At 40.9% G+C, this 22377-nt stretch overlaps 1 protein-coding gene across 5 annotated transcripts in view; it reads left to right on the top strand.

Annotated features, from left to right (window-relative positions):
• Positions 1-91: 91 nt before the first annotated feature.
• LOC101165665 (inactive ubiquitin carboxyl-terminal hydrolase 54) overlaps positions 92-22377 on the top strand; it is a 35193-nt gene continuing 12907 nt past the window's right edge. Inside the window, exons 1-5 of one of the 5 annotated variants that reach the window (XM_004077241.4) lie at positions 92-308; positions 16995-17402; positions 21643-21735; positions 21811-21945; positions 22024-22137. In XM_004077241.4, the coding sequence (XP_004077289.2) occupies positions 17211-17402; positions 21643-21735; positions 21811-21945; positions 22024-22137 (534 nt within the window). In that variant the 5' untranslated portion in view covers positions 92-308; positions 16995-17210. Of the gene's footprint in view, positions 309-10619; positions 11010-11032; positions 11485-16994; positions 17403-21642; positions 21736-21810; positions 21946-22023; positions 22138-22377 lie in introns of those variants that run through there. The other 4 variants (XM_023963604.1, XM_023963603.1, XM_011484205.3 and 1 more) reach the window with 4 other exon arrangements.

The following is a 22377-nucleotide window of genomic DNA, read 5'->3' on the forward strand; positions in this document are numbered from 1 at the left end:
ATGTAGAAAGGAGGAAACAGAACTCACCTGTGCGCTCAGGGACGGCGGCCCCTTTAAGAAAAGCAGGAAGTGCAGACAGCGGGCAGGAGGGGGGTGGGGAGGCGCGCTTCGAGGAAACAGGTGTGCGCGCGCTGACAGGATGATGTCATTGTCCAGCTGAATCACCTGAGAGACGCCGGGAGAACAGAGCAGGAGAAGGGAACGGAGGAGCTGCTTTTTTTTTTTTAACCTGGTGGGGGGAATCAGAGCGAAGAGGTAGAGCTGCAGCCAGAGAAGGAGGAGGAGGAGGTCAGCTCCGCATCGTCAAGGTGAGGAAGACCTGCAGAGGGTGAAGCAGAACCGAACCGGAACCTGCAGGACTGTGTTTAAGGAGAAGTCAGAGCTTCTGCATTTGATGTTAGCGGGTCAGTTTACATGTTTAGGTGTCCAGCAGGTTGAAAGTAAACTTAGAGCAGAAAAAGCAGAGTTGAGGAGATGACATCTTCAGGACAAACTTTCAGAAGCTCCAATCTGTTCCTGCTGTGGGGTGGGGGGAGTGTAGAGGAAATGGAGGATGAGCTGGAGGAGCTCAGACATTTGAGATGTTCAGGAAATGATAGTTTACATCAGAAACTGCTGTTTGTTTCTGTACTGTAGTCTGTGTTTTCAGTGCTCTGGACTGAAGTGAGCCTTCCCTTCTGCAAAGTACATTTAAATAAAAAGTTTTTTTTTCTGTCAGTAAAATGTTTTTTTCACATTAATAAAGTTCTCATGGAGATGTATTGCTTGAAGCATCATGCTTCTGTGTTAAGTAGACTACCAGCTGTGTGTGTGGTTAGGGTCAATCCCAAGGCCTGTCTGGTTTTTGGTCTGCTTTGCTTCCACACAAGGCGCTCCCAGAAGGCAACCAAAAACGGACACCGACTAACCCTCCTGCAAAAATCACGCTGTTCCTCCTGTTCTCTGTCTGAAATAAGCTTTGATCAGTAAAAGCATTGCTATCATAAATGAAGAAAGACCAACCAGCTCTGGACTAGACCAGAACCAGACAAAGACCTATCAGACCGAGTTAGTGTGGTGTCACCCACAGAAAACCCTTCCAGCTTCAACCAAATGAAGTCAATTCAGTCTAATTTTTTTTTTATGATGCGTACGTTGTCACATGGGAACCAGAAATCGTCGCTAGGCAATGATTGGTCAGTGTGAGTCATGTCTGCTATGACAACCACTCTCGCCAATCATAAGTGAGATTCTTGGTAGTCCACACTCTTACTGCTTGAAAGCAGGCTCAGAAGATTCTGTCAGACATTTGGAGCGTTCGACAAAAGTTCACATAATTGTATTGAGGCATTTGATTGGCTAGTTTATAACTTGAACTACAGAAGAAATATCATGGACAAAATTAGGATTATCAAGAACATGTAAAAAAAAAAAAAGTACCAGGGCTGACAAATCTAGCCAATGAGTAATAGCTGTTTATTTCTCTTTAGACATTTATGGGATTTTGGCCTCTTGGAACTGGGGGGGGGGTCGGTCTGTCTGGTTCTCGTAAATGGTCAGTAGTGTAAAGGCTCGCCTCCCTCCCCAAAAAATTATTGGATGAGTCAATCAGGGAGGTACCTATTCTTTGGTATGACCAGACCATAGATTAGAACCAATAGTATTACTGACCCCAAAGCTTTTACTTTCACAAACATCTTGTGTCACCTGCAGAAGAAAACCCACTGCAGTCTCCTGGAAGCCTCACCTGTCTCCTGGTTGCTTCTGTGGAAACTGCAGAGGATGTATTTCTTTATTTCTTTCACAGGTGAGCAGAAATGTCCAGGACAGCTGTGAGTCATTGTTTGTGTTACAATCACATGGTCGGCACAGTAAACAGTATAGCGTAATGGAGGAAGACACGAAGATGTTATTGCTCATCAGCCGTCACATGACAAAACCTGTGATGTTCAGCTGCTTCAGCCGTGCTCAAACAGATCAACGCTTAGAAGTTTGTGTTTTCACCGCTCCTGTGGCTTATTACTCAGCTCAAACTCTGAAGATACTGCAAAAATATAAAGCCTGACAATAACCACAAGCACCAACAAGAAAACATTAATATGAAGACAACGTGGAAGGAAAAGTGTTGTGACTAACCTAGAAAAAATTCATTAGAAGGTTTAACATTAGAGACAAAAGATAAAGTTGTCCTGAAACTGCTGTTTTGTTTGGGGCACCGGAAAAGAATACAGAGCTGCTTTAGTTAGGTTCTTTTAAAACACCTTGATGAGGGGGTGGCAACCAAGCTGAAGAAAGGGGATGGCACCTGTTTTACATGAAGGTAAACAGGAATTGGTGCACTTGAGAAGTAGGTTGTTCATTGGTGAACTAAACTGACTAAAGTTACCATTGGTTTTAAATGTGCCTCAGTCTGGAAGTCAAAGAGTTTAAGAGAAAAACTAATGTTTGTTCACCTTATTCCCGTCATGGTGCGCCACAGCAAAATCATCTTTCCTTGTCTCACACAGAATTTTATGGCAGATGCCCTTTCTGACACAACCCTGTATTTTCAAGGCACAGGGAGCATGTCACTGGAATTAGCTCATTGCACGCCCTGGGAAGCAAACCCAGGTTTCCTGTGTGACACCCAGCGCACTGAGATAACCAGCCGCCATAGACGGAAAACAATATCGTAATTAAAAGTGAACTGAAATGAAGAAATGCTAAAATCAAAACATATTTTATAGATAAATAGTTGAAAATCCAGTAATATCATTTTCAATTTGCACATTCTGTTGAATGCTTTATATATTATTGTCAGAATATGCCAATTATTGTGATTGTCAATCCAACATCATTGTAGGTTGCAGCCGTACTCATAATGTGATTTGAAATTTGATTTGAAATGGTTTATTTCAAGCGATCAGTAAAGACAATGATGAACCTAGGATATTTAGACATATTAATAAATATTGCTTGAAAGAGAGTGGAAGGAAGCAAACTTATGTAATCCCACCCCATTATACCGTAACCATTTTATAACATTATTTATCATTATACGGTTCCTAGTTTTTGTCAGACAGAATTAAGAATCATTAAGTATCAATAAAACACATGACAAAGATGAATTGCTTAAATTATGTGGGGCCATGAAGAAAATCAACTTTTAAGTCACGTGAAGATAGTTGTATAGCTGCCGTGAGCCACACGCGGAACCGGAAACTACTATAACTGCACAAATAAACTCACACGTCAGCTACTGGCAAAAATGAAGCCTGAAGTGGGATGTGCATGTTGACTGCGCATCCATAAACTATGTTCCAAAATTGGTGGTTGGGTGGGGCAAAGAAGGTTTGAAGCTCTGTTGGGTCTACCTACCTTCTTAAAAAAAAAAAAGTCTAAAATCTGACTTTTTTTTTATGTAAAATTCTCTCCTCTGTAGCCTGCCTCCAGTGGTTTTGGGTGGAATTATAGCATTTGTTTTCTTTCTGGTTTGTGTCAAATTCAGGAACAGGGGTTAGTGCCTTGATTATGCTGGGTTTTATTCCAAAACGCAGTTTAACTGTTTTATTTAATTTGATCATTTTTATTAAGTCTGATCACAGAGGGCAGTAAGAATGCTATCTTGTTAAATATCTGTATGTACGTCATTTTTGCCCATTTAAAATCATCATAATTTTTAGTTTGACATCCCCTTCCATAAATTCAGACTGAACAACTTTTTCATTGTCTAATCAATGCACGGACTTTTACATTTTAATCCTTAAACTTCAGAGAAGAAGGTGATTCAAAATAGAGTTTTAGTTAATAAGTTGGTTAGAACCCCTCTGTGCCCCCTCCCTCAGTGTTTAATAATCAGCTGATGACACAGTTTCTGCCTGATGCTCTTTGTATTCAAATATCTCCAGCTTTTGGTCCTCACTTTCACTCCAATGAACACTTTGTTCCTCTTCACAAATGCAAAGAGGGCCTCTCCACGCCATTGAAGGGGCTCAGGGAGAACATGGGAATATGTGGGTGTTGTTCTCCAACACAAACTCCCTGTTCTTCATCACTCTTCATCCATCAAACATCAGAAGTGTGCTTTTTTTTTTTTTTACTAGAGCTGAATTATGTGTTCAAGAGCTTTGTTTTAGCTGTTTGTTTGCAACTGGGTTTATTTCATCACGTCAGTTCGGTTTTAGTCAATAGAATAAAAATAATCTACATTTTAAAAGTTATTTAGGTCATTTTATTAACTCTGAGTTTCATCTTGCTTGATTTTTTTTTACGGTTAAAAAAGGAGAATTTTGAGCCATATTTGATCTCAAATTAATAAAAGATAGGGTTACAATATCAGGTGCTGCGATTGGCCAACGCCTGTTTAAAATTAGTGCATGTTTTTTTATTATTAACAAAAAGTCAGTGCTGGGCTTTCCTACTGATGGCTCTTAGATTCACATTATGAATCACTTCACACAGTGGGAACCTTGACTTTCTAATTTATTTTTAAGTTGTTTAACATTTTTAAAAGAACAGTTATAAAGGAAATGTAGAAAAAAATCACAATATTTTTCTTGTAATTTTACATGTAAGGTCATTATTATTGGGATTTTTATTTGTTCATTTTATGTGCCATTTTGTTGTTGTTCTTTCTTTTGAATTTGGTGTCTGTAACAGTTTGTCGTTCCTGAGTGGGGTTTCTCTCGTTTTGTCAGTGGGGTGTTGCAGGTGAATCTGTCGTTTGTGCTCGCTGGTAACGGCGAGGTCGTTTCATTGCATGACTTGATGTTGATCAGCTGGAAGCAGCTGTGGCTGCAAAGATAAGAGCTGCTGCTGTTTTCTGTTTCAGTGCTGTGGATTTTATCACCAGGAGCCTAAAAACAGGCGGAACACTTTCCACTGCTGGAAATATCTTGCTTTACTTCAAAACATGACGGCAGATTGAGTCACTTCCTTTCACGCTGTGATCCCCTTCTTTTTCCAGCTTTATTGCCTTTTATCTGCAGATGTTTTATCCTGCCTTTTTGATTGTGTGCTTTGGTTTGGTTTTTAATTGTTTCCATAAGTCAATTTTTGATATTTATTGGCTTCAGTTTTAGATGTTTGGGTGTCTGTCTTTATCAGCATAAATATGTCTCAAAAAGTTTCCAGGGTAACTTCTGTCTTCAAAACTGAGTATTTTCAAATTGAAAATATAGGTTTGAAACTGAAAATCAAAAAAGGAAATTAACTGATAAATTAAAAACTTCAAAATATCAGAATTTGGCAATATTTGGTTCAAAATGACTTCATGTTTTTTTTCTTAATTTCTAACCAAAATAAATTATATTTAAACATTTTTCCTCGTAAGTAATAAAGCACACTGAGCTAAAACCTTCTTGTAAAATAATACATATTTATATCAGATCTAACAGAAAAGCAGTTTTTTTACTTGGGAAAAAAACAATAAAATTAGCCTTAAATGAAATTGTGAACTTATATAGACCAATGAAACACAACATTAGCCAAGATGTGCTAGGTGCTTGCTGTACTTTAAAGAATTACACCTTGGCAAACAAATACTCAGCATTTTAGTGTTGACTGTTGTATTGTGGTGTTTTTATTCAGAAAATGGGCATTGTATTTTTTTGGTGTGTTGGAGTTCTGTCTTGTTATTTTTCTGGGTTTTTTGTTGTCTGTGAACGTGATAATAATAGAGATAATAATCTTAACAGTGATAATTTCCAATAAAATATACTGATGTTCCATGGCAGCATGTGTACAAATCTTTTTTTAATTATCTTTTACATGCTAATGTTGGGGGGCTGGATGGTGGTATAGTGGTGAACACTCTTACTTCACAGCCAGAAGGCCCAGATTGAGTCCCGCTGGGGCTTGCATGAGTTTGCATGTTCACGTTGTGTATGTGGGTTTTATCTGGGCTCCCTCCCGCACTCCAAAAATATGCTTCTTAGGTTAGTTGAAGATTTTAAATTCTCCCTAGATGAGGCTGTGAGTGTCAGGTCTGCCACAGACTGGCGACCTGTCCGGGGGGGGGAACCCTGCCTTTGGCTAACAGTAGATGGGATGGGCTCCAGCAACCCCATGATCCCCAAAAGGGATTCAGCAGATTTGGAAAATGGGTAAATGCACTACTACGCTCATACCCATTTGGAAGTTGGTTACGCCATACTAACAACCATGAATGCAGTTTCTAATTTTGCTTATTAGTTTAAAACCAAAAAATATGAATTCATTTAATTTTAAATCAGAAATTTACAGCACGATGTTTTTTCAAAACCAATTTTATTTGAAATTTCATATTTCTGGTAATATATAAAAAAATTAAAACTTTCTAAATATTATAATTTCATACAACAGCCTTTTACTTTGAAATCATTTAAAGAAAAATGCATTTGATGCGTCTTTCTTTTTTGTTGTTAAAGTATGTTATTGCATGGGCATCTTTAACGCTATACTAGGCTTAAACTGAAGATGGGTGTGGTTGCAATCTGAGGCCAAGATCATAAGCTTTGTGGACTTTGTTACTGTTAAAACTGCAATTTTCCCAAAAGTACACAAATATATATATATATATATATATATATATATATATATATGTGTAAATTAAAAAAAAAAAACAGACAGTCGTAACAGGCTTTACTAAGACTGCTCTGAAGCTGAAGATGTGGCAATCACCTGTCAATCAAAAGCTTACACATGCATTCGAAAGCAATTTCTTCAGTCATTGTGGTGAACGTTCATGTCATTCTTGGTCCTTTTTCATTGAAGTGAATTGAGGCTGACTTTAATGCCTGAGAATGAGACAGAATTCAGTCAGCAGTATGTAATTGTGTGAATAAATGTTTTTACTCAGCTGAATACGTCTGTCTGCTGAAAAAGAAAGAAGCACTTAGGCAGAGATGATAAACAAGAGTTTACACATGCCCTTCTTGTCCTTCATGCTGGTGGAGAGAAGCTTAGCAATCCTAAACTTGTGCTTTTTCATGGAAAATGACTTTTTCTGTTATGTTCAGACTTCTGAACCGAAGATTTTTGAATGCAAACCTCTGCATTGGGTTTGCATCTAAATGTCTGAATGGTTAATGTCAACAACCAACAACCGTTTTCCAAACTCTTTGCAAAAAGGAAACATCAAAACTTTGATTCCTTTTGACAAAAAAATCTTAATTCTACATAAAAATTTTGAAAACACAAATAACTATTACAAATTATTTAAATAGAATAAAGATGCAGGTTCTGTTCAGCCCAGGTTAGCAGTGTTTGATCCAGTTCAACCCAGTCTGGTCCTGTTCAGCTCGCTTCATTAGTAGCCAGCACAGGAATGTTGGAGGCTGAGCTGCAGCTGCTTCTATTATTTCATCAAATGGGGGCGTTTACTGCTGACCACAGCTCTGCTGCGACCCGTCTGGCTGCCTCTCTGCAGGCCCTCCCGCTCATATGTGGCAGCAGAAACACAAAGACAGTCGCATTGACTCAAACAGACTGCTTCTGCCCACTGCGGGAGAAACTCCTTCATTTTTAAAAGGTTTTTTTTTTTGTTTCATTTCAAATATTTATAATTTATTAGCTGAATCTGAGCACGAATCACAGGCATCAGTGAAAGGAAGTTTTTAAAATATTCAGGAATCAAAACAGGAAGTACAAAACTTACAAAAGATATTCTAGAAACACTTGTGTTTATAACAAAAACAAATCTCAGCAACTACACACACAAAAACTCAGGGTCAGGAGGCTGGAGCCATAAACAGAAATATGTGGTGTTTTTAACATGTTCTTGTGGCATTTTTCTGATGATGGAGGACATGTATAAAAAGATTTAACCTAAAATTGCATTTCTAAGTATTTATTTATTCAAATTTGTTGTAAATCAGGATCAGACGAAAAAATGCTGTTTGAAAAAGATTGTAGTTATGACATAAAACCTACAATGGCGAGCCACCTGCTCCGTGCTCCGCTCCATTCTGATGCATCCACATGCGGACAAATAGTTCAGCTTTATGAGCTGACATCTGGCTGCAAACTGTACGGCCAGATAGCTTTAATAATGCTCGCCATTTTTGTTGCATTAGTAAGATTAGGTTGGAGTTGTGAGGGGCTGTAAGATAGTGGGAGAGATTGTAAACAGATGACTGGAAATGGAGGAGGGCTTACTCTGTGCCCACATCTCGGAGCTGAATTTCTAAAATTGCAGCTCTGCAGAAACTGTTCTAGAAAACAAACGATTTTTTTTTTTTTTTTGGCAAAACTTGGCACAATCCTAATTAAAGGACCACTTGGAACGTTTTCAAAATAGATTTTAAAAAATCCAGACTGATGAGGAGCCAAGCGGACATTGTAATGGTGAACAGGAAAAGGAGTTAGTGGTGAAAGATGAAGATGTGGGAGGTGAAGGCATTAGTCACAGGGGCGGATTTGGGTTCTCAAAATTGTGATCCTCAGACTGGAAAAATGGTGCATTCCAGGGAACATTGTTGGAGGTTTCTGTCTAGAAAAGTGAAGTCCTAGAACAGCTAAAAATTTTAGCAACACCGAAAGCTCCTAGGCTTCTGGTACAGGACCCAACCTCAACAAAGAATTTGATTAACAAAAAGAGAAAAATTAAAAATGTGTGTGGTTGTAGATTTCAGTTGCAGGTAAGGTTTGGGGCCCTCTATCAGACTGATGTGCTTGTATGGTTCTGCAGTGTTTGCTGCCTTGAAGCTGCAAATCTGACTCCTGTTCATGAACTCAAAGGACACACTTCAAGCGAATCAGCTCATCAACCCATGATGGGGTTTTAAGGGTCAGAACCAGCATGTGGATGGAGCGCTGAGGCAGCTGCTGTCACCAATCGATCCTCAGTGCTGTTGCTGATGGAATCAATACCTTCAGCACCCGCCGACGCACACTGCTGCACAGCCAGCTCACCAGCCGAGCCCCTTGCTCTTGGCAAACTGACTGATTTAGGGCCAATCAGAGCACGCTGGAGGCGGACCTGTCACTTTTAACCTCAGATGATTGAAACAGTTGTCTTGAAAGCTCTGTAGAGGGACGCGCTGATGTCCTAGAGCGGCGATCAGTTCAGTCTACTGCTGTTCACATGACACAAGCACTTCCTTCAGAATAAAAGCTCTGATGAGAACACTTTTGAAACCATTTGGAACTGTTGAAAAACAGAGTAGAGCTCACAAAAAGAAAAGAAAAATCGAGTCATAGCTTTAGATGAACCATCTGACTGCAACATGGACACAAGTCTTTAGATAAACTGACCTGCAGCGGGACTGTAAACAAGGATTTGGATGTGAGCTTCAAGCATCGCCCATTTTAAATTCTTAATCAAAAATGCTTGGGTGTGGATGCAGATGAAACTACAGCGGGAAAAATGATGTGTGCTGAGCCAGATCATCTTTAAAAGAAATCACACCATTTTTTTAAGGAATGTCCAGTTCTGAGGAATATATTGGAGTAGCAGCAACATTTGAGTGGAAAATAAATGGTTTTGATCTGGCAGTCTGAAGCTTGTGCAGTTGATCCTGGTTCAAACTGCATGCTGCAAGCTCCTCTTCTGGGTTGCCAGGTTGGCTCTTGATATAAAGTTAGTTCTGCCATGTTCCTCCAAGGAACTTCGGATTTCACCAGCTTTTTGGAGACGAGTGTTTGCAAAGATAAAACCTTGATGTCTGAAGAGTGAACTGCATCCATGTTCCTCCCCTTCCTTCTCAGCAGACAGGAATAACCATAAAATGAACATAAAATCCTTCCCTTAATATTCACAGCAACTTAAAGGAAGAAAAGAAGTAAAGGACTTTAAAGCCTTCTTCAGAAAGAAATGTAGCACATTATGCGATGGAGCATCAATAAACACTAAGTCTGTCTGAATGAGTTCAATGGGGAGGAAAGATGCTCCTGAGAGCTGCTTGGATAAGGCGTAAATCTGGCTTTGCAGCATTTCGATTTTGTAAAACAAAAATTGATTTTCATCACCTTTTAGAAATCTGTCATATTAATTTACCGTAGCTTTGCTTTCAAAGACTCAATGAACCATGTTGGCCTTAAATTGAAGAATAAGAAAGAGATAACATGCTGGTTAGGCCTGCAATATAAATAACAAATTCATTAATTGCAATATCAGACTGTGCAATACACATATCGCAAAAGACTGTGTGAACTGCAATATATAGTTATCTTAAATGTTTCCACTCATGCTACAGCCCTTTGAACATCTGACCAATCGGGTGGACCTCGTTACATCATTGCCCAATCAAATGGAGCCCTTTTATATAAGATGACCGCCTCCCATGCGGACGTGGGTCATTTGGAGTATAACTTATGTCATGTTGACTTTTATTTAAATAAAACTGTTGCTGTGAAATGGAAACAATGTATTTTTGTTTTGTTTTACTATTTGGTCATGTGTCACAAGTCATATCTTCATATCAATATTGCAATCTTGATCACTATATCGCAGATCAAAACATTTGAAAACAATAAATAAGTGGATGCAGGGGGTGAACGCCAGTTCAATTCAGTCATCTGTTGAGATGTATAGAGGTGCTTGAAATCCTTAAATTTTGATGTTCTCCAAGTTTAAGGACTTTTAGTATGGGCTTGAAGTGCTTACACGTGATGAGAGGCTAAAGAGCATAAAGAGCAACCCCATCCTTTTTAAATGACATATTGCAGTTCAAAACACTTTAAACCTCTTTCTGTGGAGTCTGGCATCTTAGGGGTCCCTCTTACGGGAGGGGGGGTCACGCTCTGAGTGAGGGAGTAACCAGTCTTAGGATAATGATACAGAAGCGGAGGAGCATGCGCAGTGAACCTCCGTCATCTTGGTTGTGGAGCGAGGCGGCTTAAACTCTGTTGGACCCACTTGAACCCGAACTGGCCTTTCTGGGACCCCAGAACGTCCCGCGGTCCGTTTGTTTGGTCTGGCGCCGCTTCATTTTCCCTGCTTAATTCTGTAGCAGATCTGGCAACCTAGCACCCCCCCCCCCCATACAATAACTGCTGCGACTCCTGTGGGGTGGGGGGCATAGATGAGACAGCCTCCGGGACGGACTGGTCGCGTTCCCGCCGCTCTTCAGGTGAGATCTTATTCCTCGTCCACCGTGCGCGCTCCCGTGGGCACTGGTATCTCGCGGGCTCGGCTGCAACGCGTCCTCAGCATTTTTCGGGCCGAACCGGAGGCAAGCGGGCCATTGTTTAACGCAAAGTTCTGTGGAGGTGACGTCACGAGTCCAGGAGCTGTAGACGAACTCCGCTAGCTCGCGCTGGTTTTGTTCCTCGAGTTCCGCCGGTTAACGGGACTGAGGACGCCGGTCCGAGCCTTGATTCCGCTGAGTTCCGCCTCTGCATGCGGTCCCCAACGGCTTAAGAATCAGAAAGACCGGTTCGGCTCTGGTAGCTCAGACGGGAAGTTGTGTTGGTGTGCGCGAACTTTGAAAAGGTTTTGAGGGTCACCTGCGGACACCGGACTCTGTGAGGTTGAGGTCCATCTTGGAGCAGATCCTCAGCTCAGTGGAACAGCAGCATTCTGAAGGAGGAGCTGCAGGATAGGAGGTGAGTAGAGAAAAGAAAGAAGAGGTCCTCCAGGGCGGGGACTTTAAAAGTTGGTGTAGTTTTTGTGAAACTAAATCAGAATTCCTCCTTTTTTTTATTAGTTTAGACTTGTTCATGACTCCCCTTTCTCCTCCTAAACAACTTCCAGCATTTGGTTCTCCTCTTTGGTCCATGACACGTCTGTCTGCATTCACATCTAAGTGAACTGCATCAGAGTTCATCTGGTCCTCTAAAGTTCTGTTGTTTCCAGAGGAAACCAACTCTAGACCAGACCAGTACCAGAGCCAGATCGGACGAGGGCCAAAGCTGCCAGGGAGGATAACCCCCCTAAACCCTAAACTATGTTCATCAGAGGACTAGCAGGACTAGTGGCTTTTCTTCCTTTGTCCTTATTTGTCCCCCTGGACAATAGTTCCCCCAATTGAGTAACTGTTGGAACTGAGTGATTGCCGAGGCTTATAGGCAAAAGTATCATGGAAAAAAAAAACTTTAAATCAGCAAGAACATGTCAAAATGCTGTCTTCCCCCCACACAAAAAAAGGTTCTTCTTAACAGAAGTCTATGGGATTTCGCCTTTTGGGACCAACAGCTACTTCAATTTGGAACACAAGGGGGGAGGAGTCACTCAGTCCAGTTCTCATATACAGTCAATGTTTGTGACAGACAGCAAACTAGCCGATTAGGGGAAGAAGAACCTAGACTGGTTTGCATCAGCAGGTGATGTCTAGTGAAGATCCACAGCCTTCATGGACAGTCTGCTCAAGCCTGAAGGTGACAGGAGTGTGAACAACGTGCAGCTCATGAATCAAAACACTGCTGCTTGATGCCATACCTCCATGTCTCCACCCCCTTTTCCCCCAGTGTTCCCAGTAGCTCTGAGCTTGCTGGCTGCTTGTCTGGGCTGTATGAAGGTGGCAGAGAGCCAATCTGCTGAATTAGAGCTGATTAGTGTGTGTGTTTGCTTGTGTGTTTTGGTTGTAAAGCCTCTGCAGCAGACTGCCGACTGGTTACGTAATCGGTTTCACACCAAACCAGCTTCGGCGCCCTGCAGGAAAGGAAATGACCTCCGGCTCCTCCAGGTAGATGCCAGCTCTCTTGGCCTGGAGGAGCAGATCTGTTCTGAGCTGCGCGTTTGTTCCTCCTGGTCATACGCTCAGTGAGGAGCAGCGTCCTCCTGCAGGCGTTTCTGTCGCTCAGCTGCTTTGATAGAAGTTTAACCGTTTCGGGAGCTGCTGCTGTCACTGCGACTCCAAATCTTGCAGTGAACCCCTCACATCCATCTTTCAGCCCCTAAAAAATGAGCACATTTCTTATCAGGCCTGCAGAAATCACCAAAATATTTTTTTTCCCCATAGAGACCATTTTTAAAGCATCTGTTTCTGCTTTCATCCAAACACATGAGCTTTATTTGTACAGCATAAAGGATCTCTGATTTTAACTTTAATTTAGTTTATAAAATCCAATTAGTTACAGGTGATTTTATTTTTTACTGGAATGTAAAAGTGACATTTAAAGTCCCGCCCCAATCATCTTTTGATTTATCGTAAAAGTGTTCCCAGTGGTCTTTTAATTATGATTATTATGACGTTTTTAGGCAAAGTCAATACACCTGTGTCGTTTCTAGGGCATAGTTTCTGTTGAGCAGCAGTAGTTCATTAGAAAATCACTTCTGGGTTGTGGCAGGACGGTTGGCGTGAAGAACCCCCCCCCCCTTACAGCCCCCCCACGTTACTGCTGCAACAAAAATATCCAGCAATACTGAAGCTGTCCACCTGTACAGTTTAGATCCAGATTCCAGCTCAGATGAGGAAAACAAAAGCGTTCATGGATCTATTTATCTGCAAGTGGATGCATCAGAATGAAACGGAGCAGGAAGCTTGTAGCCCGCCTAGCGTATTTTCTACATCACAACTGCAATCTTTTGCAAATGGCATTTTTGCGTCTCCTCTAAATTCACAACAGTTTAAAACAAAAAATACTCAGAAATGAAACTTTTCGCCTAATTTTCTTTATACATGTCCTCTATCATGACAAAAATGCTACAAGGACATGTTTAAAAAAAACACCCAACATACAATTTTCACTGGAATGAGTCTCATAAGTTAGTCAGATGGTTACAACTACAGAATATTCCTGAAAGCATCATGCTAACATGTTAGTATTGTCGTACCAACACCACAGAGGCCGTTCATCTCAAACCTTCATGATCAACAGTGGCAGAGTTGAAAGTTTGCACACCGAGAACCACCGCCTTCATTTAAAAACGTACTCCTCTTCTTCTCCTCTTTGACCCCATCAGCAAACATCAAAGCAGAGAAGAAGAGATTCAAACAGGAAAAGGAGCCTCCACCTCTCCAGCAGCACTGGAATGGACAAAGATTGTATTACTCTTGATGAACTACAAATGTATTTAGTTGGACTTCATAAATCATACTTTTGCATCATTTTAGCATGTAAACATATGATCCTTAACATGAGGAGACACTTCACATAATTTAGTAAACTTCATGGAAGCAGTGGTGTACTGGCATGTGTGATTCTAAAAATCTTATCTGTTTTTGTGCTTGTTGGAGAGAGTGGACACTTACCAGTTTATCCATTCAGATATAGTAAGCCATCATATAATGCCCTCTATTTATTGTAAAGACGATAGCTGGCAATAGAAGCTCAGTCTGTAAAAGGCATTTCATGCTGCATTGTCTCCTTTCTCTGTCAGTAAAACTGTTGTTAAATTAGTTTTAAAATGTAGCTACACCTAGCCAAAAAAAAAAAATGTAAGCAGATCGGTGCAACCAGAGCAAAAAGTCCATCCAGCACCCTGATATCTATAGATGCTTCAGTTTTTAATGGTGGTAAAGAAGGGTGTGCATCAGAAAAGCACAAAAGAAAATATACAAGCTTTACTTCTGCCCCCTCTTTTTCTTCTTTCAAGCTTCCAAAATAAAACCCGCCATAAAATATTGTCTAATTGACTACAGTCACTAATTCTTCAAGTATTCCCCTTTAAAAGATGAGTTTGGTCTTTAATGTTAGATGATACACTTCAGCTGTGACAGATGGAATGAAAAAAAAAAAGAATCACAGTTTTTCTCTATTTGTTATCTAACTTTAAACTGTTTCTATTATTTCTGCTGTGGTTGACATAATTCCTAGAACTCTGACTAAAAGCCATAACAACCCTAATAACCAGGTAAACTTGGGTAAAGGGTGTTTTGGATGCGATTCTGGGAAAACAGTCGGATTATTCTGAGGCAGACGGTTGTGTGTCAGCGGATAAAAATGCTGTTTGTGGTTTTCTGTGGGCGGAGTCAGCTCTGCTTTTGTGAGTTATGGTTGTGTTTGTGATGTTGTGTGAAACCTGCAGGTTTTTCTGGCTCTGGAGCTCTTCTTCAGCACATGTTTTTGTTCAGTACAAAAGGCTCGTAAACGCTCGTCTGATGGTTCTCATCCTGCTGCTCCGAATACTTTCACCTCAGATCAGAGCAAAGGGAGGGAGGTTCCTGCTTTCTGTCGGGTATAATTCTTAAAAATGTTTTATAAAGACTTTTTTTCTATTGGAAAAATAATTATTCACATCTTATACTAAACTACATTAGGGCATAAAAAACCAAGGGGGGAATAGAATGAGATGTTTTTAGCCACGCTCAGTTATTAATTCATACTTACAGCCACAAGGAGGCAGTAAAGCTACAAGATGACTTTGCTGGAGTTAGACTTCACTTTGGTTCAAATATAACGTTTATGTTTAACAAAATACCCACATTAAAGAGCAAAGACTTGAATTATCAGAGGTCAATTCTGTGATGACGAAGTTCCATCGGTGTCATCACCTGTTTTATTCAGCTTCAGAGGAAACTTTCCGCTCTGCTCTGAAGCTCTGACTAGAGGTTTGCGTATTTCATCCATCTGTCTTTTCTCTGCTGCATGAAAAATTGCGCTGCATTGATGGTCTGCAGTTTTTATGTATTCAAACCAAAGTCATCTGTTTTTAAAAACCGTTTTCTTTTCCATCGTACTCGTTCCTGCACTTGCACCGACCAAAATGTTTCGATTTTACTTCACCTACAGGGTGCAACTGTTCTGTTTTCTACTTTTGCATAGTAAACATTCTAAAGTGATTGAATGACAGAGCCTCAAAGACTCCAAAATACACACAGATTCTCACAAACACACTCAGACATTGTAATCTTGTACAGACTGAGTGTGATCAGGCTAATCCTTCACCTCCTCCCACTCTGACCCAGAGTTCACCTCCAACACACATACATCCCTTTCACCTCCTGGACTCTGAGCATCAGGCTTTCATTGTCAATCTGACCAACCAGGTGACTCTCTGCTCCTTTAGTTGGATTGGGTCACGCTTTACTGCCACGTTGTGGTTTCTGTTTGTTTTCTCATGTTTCATTTGAATCTATTTCATTTGTTGCAAATAGCTGCAGAGCTTCTCTTGATGTTGTGCAGATGTGAGTGTTTTACAGAGGAGCTTACTCGAGAGGTTCATGTTTATACCCTACAGCAGGTGTAAAGCATCAGAGCAGATATCAAGTCGTATTTTTATCCAGAACCTGCAAATGTCACACTCTTAAAGTCCCACTCCGATCATGTTTTGATCTATCATAAAAGCGTTTCCAGTGGTCTTTTAATTTTGATTTTGCAGTTTTTAGCCAGAATTATATTTAAAAAAAACCTCCTGTTTTCTAGGATGTAGTTTCTGCAGAGTGGCAGGAGTTGATCAGAAATTCACTGAGTTTGGGCGGGAGCGTGGGTACGGAGCAACCCCACCCCCCTTTCCCTTCCCTCTTGCTGGCAGCTTGTAGCAGGGAGCTCTGTGTTTTTTCTACATCACATATATGCCCTTTTTCTAACGGCCTGTTTTGTCTGCTTCTAATTTCACAATAATTTCAATTTTTTTTAAAAATACGTAGAAATGCAATTTTAAGCTTGATTTTCTTGTGTATGTCCTACTTTATCAGAAAAATGTCACAAGAACATCTGAAAAATCACCAAAAACATCATTCTTATTTAAAGCGGGTCTTTCCACTCTTGTCCCTGTCTCTCCTTTTAAGAAGATGCTGGAAAGTTACTTGTTTAAGTCCCAGCAGCGTCTGTATTTTGTGCTGTGGTTCTGTGACTGCAGTGAGGGTGAGATTGAGAAGGCTTCCTTTCCTCGGATCAGCGTCTGTGGGTCTGGAGTGATCTCAGACTCGGGTCTTAGAGGGGATTTAAGCGCCAGAAACCCGGTTATTACCGAGTCGCTTCCGGATGAGTAATGTCAGGTCTGCAGGTCTGTCTCCATCTTTACCAAGCAAATTCCCCATTGCACTAGCTGGTCCTTCACATCAAAGAGTCTTCTCGCTCCACACTATTGGTCCACAAAGCTTCTCTTGTTCTGGTTCTGACCCGAGCCGGGCCTTTAATGCGAAGGAACTGAGGGAAATGTCAGATTAGGATGAGTAGAGACGGAAGACGAAGGCCATCTGTTGTTAATATTTCTCTTTCTTTTCCCTTAGGTCCCTCCTGACCTTTGACCTGCAAACACCAGGACCAGCTTGGGTTGAAGAGCGGATCTGTTTGGGATTTTCTAAAATTCTTGCTCCGAAGATCGTTGATGTTCTTCCTTCAGTAAAAACCCGGAGGTTTCCTAAGAAGAAAAACAATTTCTGAACCTCTGGACTGGATTGGGCTTTCTCTACACCTTCTCATCTGGAGGAAATGGATCTGTCTCCATGGATACAAGAACAGAGGACAGGAAGTTGACAATGGCAGGAATTGAGGCTGACAGACGGAGGAGAGAGGAGATGTCGTGGAAGAGGAACGGCGGCGGGATGCAGCCTCGCCCCATGACCTCCATTGCCCCCAGCAAAGGGCTAAGCAATGAGCCGGGCCAGAACAGCTGCTTCCTGAACAGCGCCCTGCAGGTACCAGAACCCAACACCAGGAACTACTTCTTTAGAACTTTCCTTGTTTTTGGTGTGCTCATTTATGTTAGAATGTTTTTATTTTTTTCATTGTTTGCTAGTTTTTTAGAACCTGTGTATTAAAATTTCACAGATTAGATTTATTCCAAAAACATTAATTACCCAGAAAAGGGGGAATCAGAAAAAAATAAATTTCAGCTGCAAACTAAAATGAAACTCTAAAGTTAACCATTTCTAAACCATAAAGCATTTTACAATCTTCTCTCTTCAGGAGCATATATGATGTTGGAAAAACAAATTTTATTGATTATCCTCAGAAAATATTGTTTCATAAATGCAGTAAGCAATAACATGAATCACACGTCAAATTTTTCTCTGTCAGTAAAATCCAGTGATGTTCAGAACCTCTCAAATGTAGAAACATTTTTTCTTTTAGAATCAAAGGTGAACCAGCTTTTTAATCTAAAATGATTAATCAGTGCCATATTAAATGATAGGACAATGATCTTTTTTATTTATTAATCTAGTTTGCTGTTACTCACATATGATTCCATCTTTATTCTCATGATTTCATCTCCAGCACGACCCAGTTCAATTCAATCTCAGTTCATGTTCCACACTTCACCCAGAACATTCAAAAGGAACAGAAACCAGAGAGGAAGACGCTGCTTTCAAACACCTCTGTTTTCATCTGAATTCAAATGCACTTTGCAGCCTTCACTTACTCCTGGCTCCTCATGGTGGCGCTAAAATACTCTAAAAAAAACAAAAGGCAATCACAGACGTGGCTGACTCATGTTTAAGCAACAGTCACAGGAACACCCTCTCTATACACACAAACACACAAAATAAAGGTTGTTCAGCAAATCAACAACTCATCTGTCAGCATCCAGCCGATGGAAGCAGGACCCCCCCCCCGCCTCTGAGTGCTGAGGGGGAGGATGATTGTTAGCCTGCATCCAGTGATGTAATTACCAGAGGCTGACTCATCGGGGGGTGGGGGGTGATGATGACAGGGTTCACATGTCTGTAATCAGCTGCTGAAAGCTGCTGTTGTCATGGAAGCCTGCAGGTATGAAGCATGAAGCTTTTTGTACGGAGCGACAGAAGTGACAATATATTACATTTATAAATGTATGTTTAATTAAATTTTTTTGTGTAAAGCAAGCAAAATACAATTTTAAGGAATAAAAGGCTCACAATCAAAGCTGATTGATAAGTCACATTTTATTAAAATTATCTTTTTGAAAAGATTCTGCATTATTTAAAAATTCATGGATTTAATTTTTCCAATGTCTACTTTCAATTCAGCAAACTTTTGCTGTTTACTTCAACTCAGGCTCCAACCGTTAAGTAAATGATTTAAATAATTTTTCTATTTATATTTATTCGATTTTCTACTTTTAATTCTCTATATTATGAAGATGTAAGCAATGAACCAAAGACAACAAGTTTCTAAGAGCTGCAATGCTAAAAGCTTTGAAGTGAAGAAATGATGTATTAAAATACATTTGCTTAGGGAAAATTCCAAAATAAAGAAAAGTAATTAATACCAATGAAAAAAATAAATAAACAAATACTAAACATTATGTAAAAAATGAATAAACTTTGAGCTTGAAATCAGTCATGGATCTAAATCCATTTGTGACTCATCACACAGCTCTTTTTCACATTGTTGCTGCATGTGACACACAACTTTCTGCAAACTGTTAAAAAAAAAAAAAAAAAAAAAAAACTTCCATACAAAATGTAACCATGGACACAGATGCAGCAAAACTGGACGTTGTAACACTGGTCAGAGCCAGAGACAGAAAACTGATAAATGATGAGGCAGAACCTGCAAAGATCTCCAAAGATCCAGAGATCATCAATAAAGTTCAGCACTTAAATGATTTTCCTGATGCATCTCAAAACTGCAGTAAAAACGTCCAATTTCAATATTTTTCTCATTTGATGGAGTTTATTTTTAAAAGTAGATTTATAGAAATATAAATAATAAAAGAAAATATAATAAAAGATTTTCTTCATAGGGCTTTTAGTTTTCTGTCGCTTGATTTATTTGATTTATTAATTTATTTCAAGCATCAAAAAAACTATACAGATATATCAAAGGCATTTCAGGAATAAAGAAATGCATGGATTTTAAAAAGGAAAAATGAACGTAAATGGAAGAAGAAAATATGTGTCATTACTTATCAGACATTGTATCCAATACACACTGAGGGCATAATAGTTTCAATAAATATAGTGAATATTAACCAAAGTTAACATTTAGTTCTTTAAAAGGACAGGAAGAAGTGAATTTATGTAATCCCAACCCTACAGAGTGATTTCATTTTATTTTTTTGCATAGTTGTCCTTGTCCGATTCTGATCGGATCAAGGACAGATATTTTGTTAAGTGACAAATTAATAATATTGAGAAAATGTTCTCTCATAAACTCAGTAAGCAATAACATGAATCACACATCATTAATAGATTTTTAATTTCAAATTTCTTGCCCAAAAGACTAAACAAATCAAAATATCTTCACAACTATAGGGGGCTACGTGAATTATGATGGTAAGGTAAAGCACAATACCAGCCTTTAAGCTGTGGTTCTTCCCATCATTCTAGTATTTTGGATCAAATTTGTTGTACTTTTTGGTCATCTAATGGCTTATCTATGAAGGCCAGCAGCTGTTTTAAACTTTTTCAGTCTGGGTATTCTCAGAAGCTGGGAGGATGATTTGGAAAAAAAACTAGAAAAGTTTGAGCTGCAACCTTAACTGACTGCAGCAGAAAGTCTCTTTTGCAGATATCTCATCCCTTCATCTGGGGCTGAACCACAAAGGTTCTGAACCTGCAGGTCCTTCGGGTGTCTGAACTCCTCTCCTGCCGTCAAATCACTGCAGTCAGGAGTAGCTACAGGCCTAGCGGTCTGAGCTGAGCTGAGGCGGCGGAGTGGCAGAAGGCGTCATCATGACGATAAGCGTGACAACGAGCAGCTGAGGCTTTCAGACCCCTGAAGGCTCTCTTGCTCGTCTTTGTTGGCCAGGAACAGATGGTCCTTCGCTGAAAACTCGCAGAGCCAAAGCTGTTTGACAACTTGAAGCAAAAAGTCCTGACCTGTGCTGAGGGTACCTGAACGCTGCGTCCTGAGGGCACATATTGTACCCAGCAGGGAGTTTGAGTGAGGGTGGGGCGAAGAGGAAGGAGAAGTGCCGACACAGCAGATTCCTCATCATTCCTTTGCCACATTTGTGTTTTTTGTCGTTTCTCTGTCTTTGTGTTATTTTTGTGTCACTGAGAATCCCTGCAGCTCCGGGCATTCGACTGTTAAAAGCTGCTTTGTGGCTTGTGAGCACAGCACATTTCCACCCCCCCTTTAGGGAGTGCCTTTGTTTTTAGCTGCAGTCTGTGAAATCATACATCGAACCACAACCACAAAAAAGCACCCGCCCCCTTCTTCCACACAGACTTAAATAAATGCAGTTAAAGTCTCAAGTTGTTAAGTGTGAACTCAGAAAAGAACATTTATCTGATTTTTATCATCCAGAAACTTCAGGAAAAGTTTTTTTCTGTCTTGAATTTAAATGAAAAATCTTTTTTTGGTTTCAGTCACGGAGAAAAGTGGGACGTTTACTTGGAGGCACATTAGATGAGGAAAACAGACTTTTATTTTGAAACATTGCTGTGCTGTGTGGCGTCAGCTGGACACACCTGCGTGTCCTGCAGCTGCTCACGCTCTGCCTCTTCCTTTTTGTCTCCATCCTCCTCTTCATGCTGCTGCACTCCTCTCGTTATTGGTCACTTTGGGCTTGACAGGTGATTTGCTGGAGGAAGATGTGATGACATCACTGGTCAAGCCCTTAAAGTGATTCTGACCAGTTGACCTGGAGAAAAAGAAGAACTTTTTGACAGTGTCAAGCTTCCCTTGAGCTGCTTCTATGCACCATTTTGCCTAATCATTGCCTAATCATTTTTAACCCCCCCTCCCGTGTGGTGTCCGTTTGCTTGCACAAGTACAGACCCCCCCCCCCCCCCCCCCCCCCCCAGCTCAGATTTCAGTCACTTGTTATAAATGTTTACATACCTGCAGTCAACACATGAACACACGCCCTATATGAGCATGCACCATCTGACTTTAAAGCCATTCGGCTTCAAAGAGTCCAAACCAGCATCTGCCCCTTTTTCCTTTTTTTATTGTGGGGGGTTCAGTCTATGATTTGTCTGACCCTCATGTGTTTGTGCGCCTCAGGTCTTGTGGCACCTCGACATCTTCCGCCGCAGTGTGCGCCAGCTGACGACTCACAGGTGTATGGGGGACTCTTGCATTTTCTGCGCTCTGAAGGTGAGCACTGTCCTGTCTCACCGGAGGAGGCCCCGCCCCCTTTTCCCCTCATTGCATCTTTCTCTTCCTCCTCAGAGCATCTTCACCCAGTTTCAGTACAGCAGTGAGAAGGTGCTGCCATCTGACGCACTGCGCAGCGCTCTCGCTAAAACTTTCCAGGGCGAGCAGAGGTTTCAGCTCGGCATCATGGATGACGCCGCCGAGTGCTTCGTAAGAGCTGGTCACTGAAACCCGTCAGACTGCGACGCTCCAGTCGGCCGCACTGAGCTGTCTTGTGCGTTTCCGCAGGAGAACATCCTGATGAGGATCCACTTCCACATCGCCGACGAGAGCAGGGAAGACGTCTGCACAGCCTCACGCTGCATTCCCCACCAGAAGTTCGCCATGACGCTGTTTGAACAGGTGAGGCGGATGCTGCAGCTCAGGTGAGCTGAATCTGAGAGGAAACACCTCAGATGTACAATTGTGGAGCGAAAACAGAGTAGAGATTTATGCTTTGAGCTTAGTCTTAGAGCTGTCTCAGACTCAAGCCTCAGCGGGAAGCGGGACATTTGTCTCTGTACTCTGCTTCTCATGTCACTGAACCGTGTAGATCTGAAACAATCACAGACAGGCACACAGTTGCGTGATGTTGGAGTGCTG

The sequence above is a fragment of the Oryzias latipes genome, chromosome 15 (assembly GCF_002234675.1).
Source record: "Oryzias latipes chromosome 15, ASM223467v1".
In the NCBI taxonomy this organism is placed as follows: Eukaryota; Metazoa; Chordata; class Actinopteri; order Beloniformes; family Adrianichthyidae; genus Oryzias; species Oryzias latipes.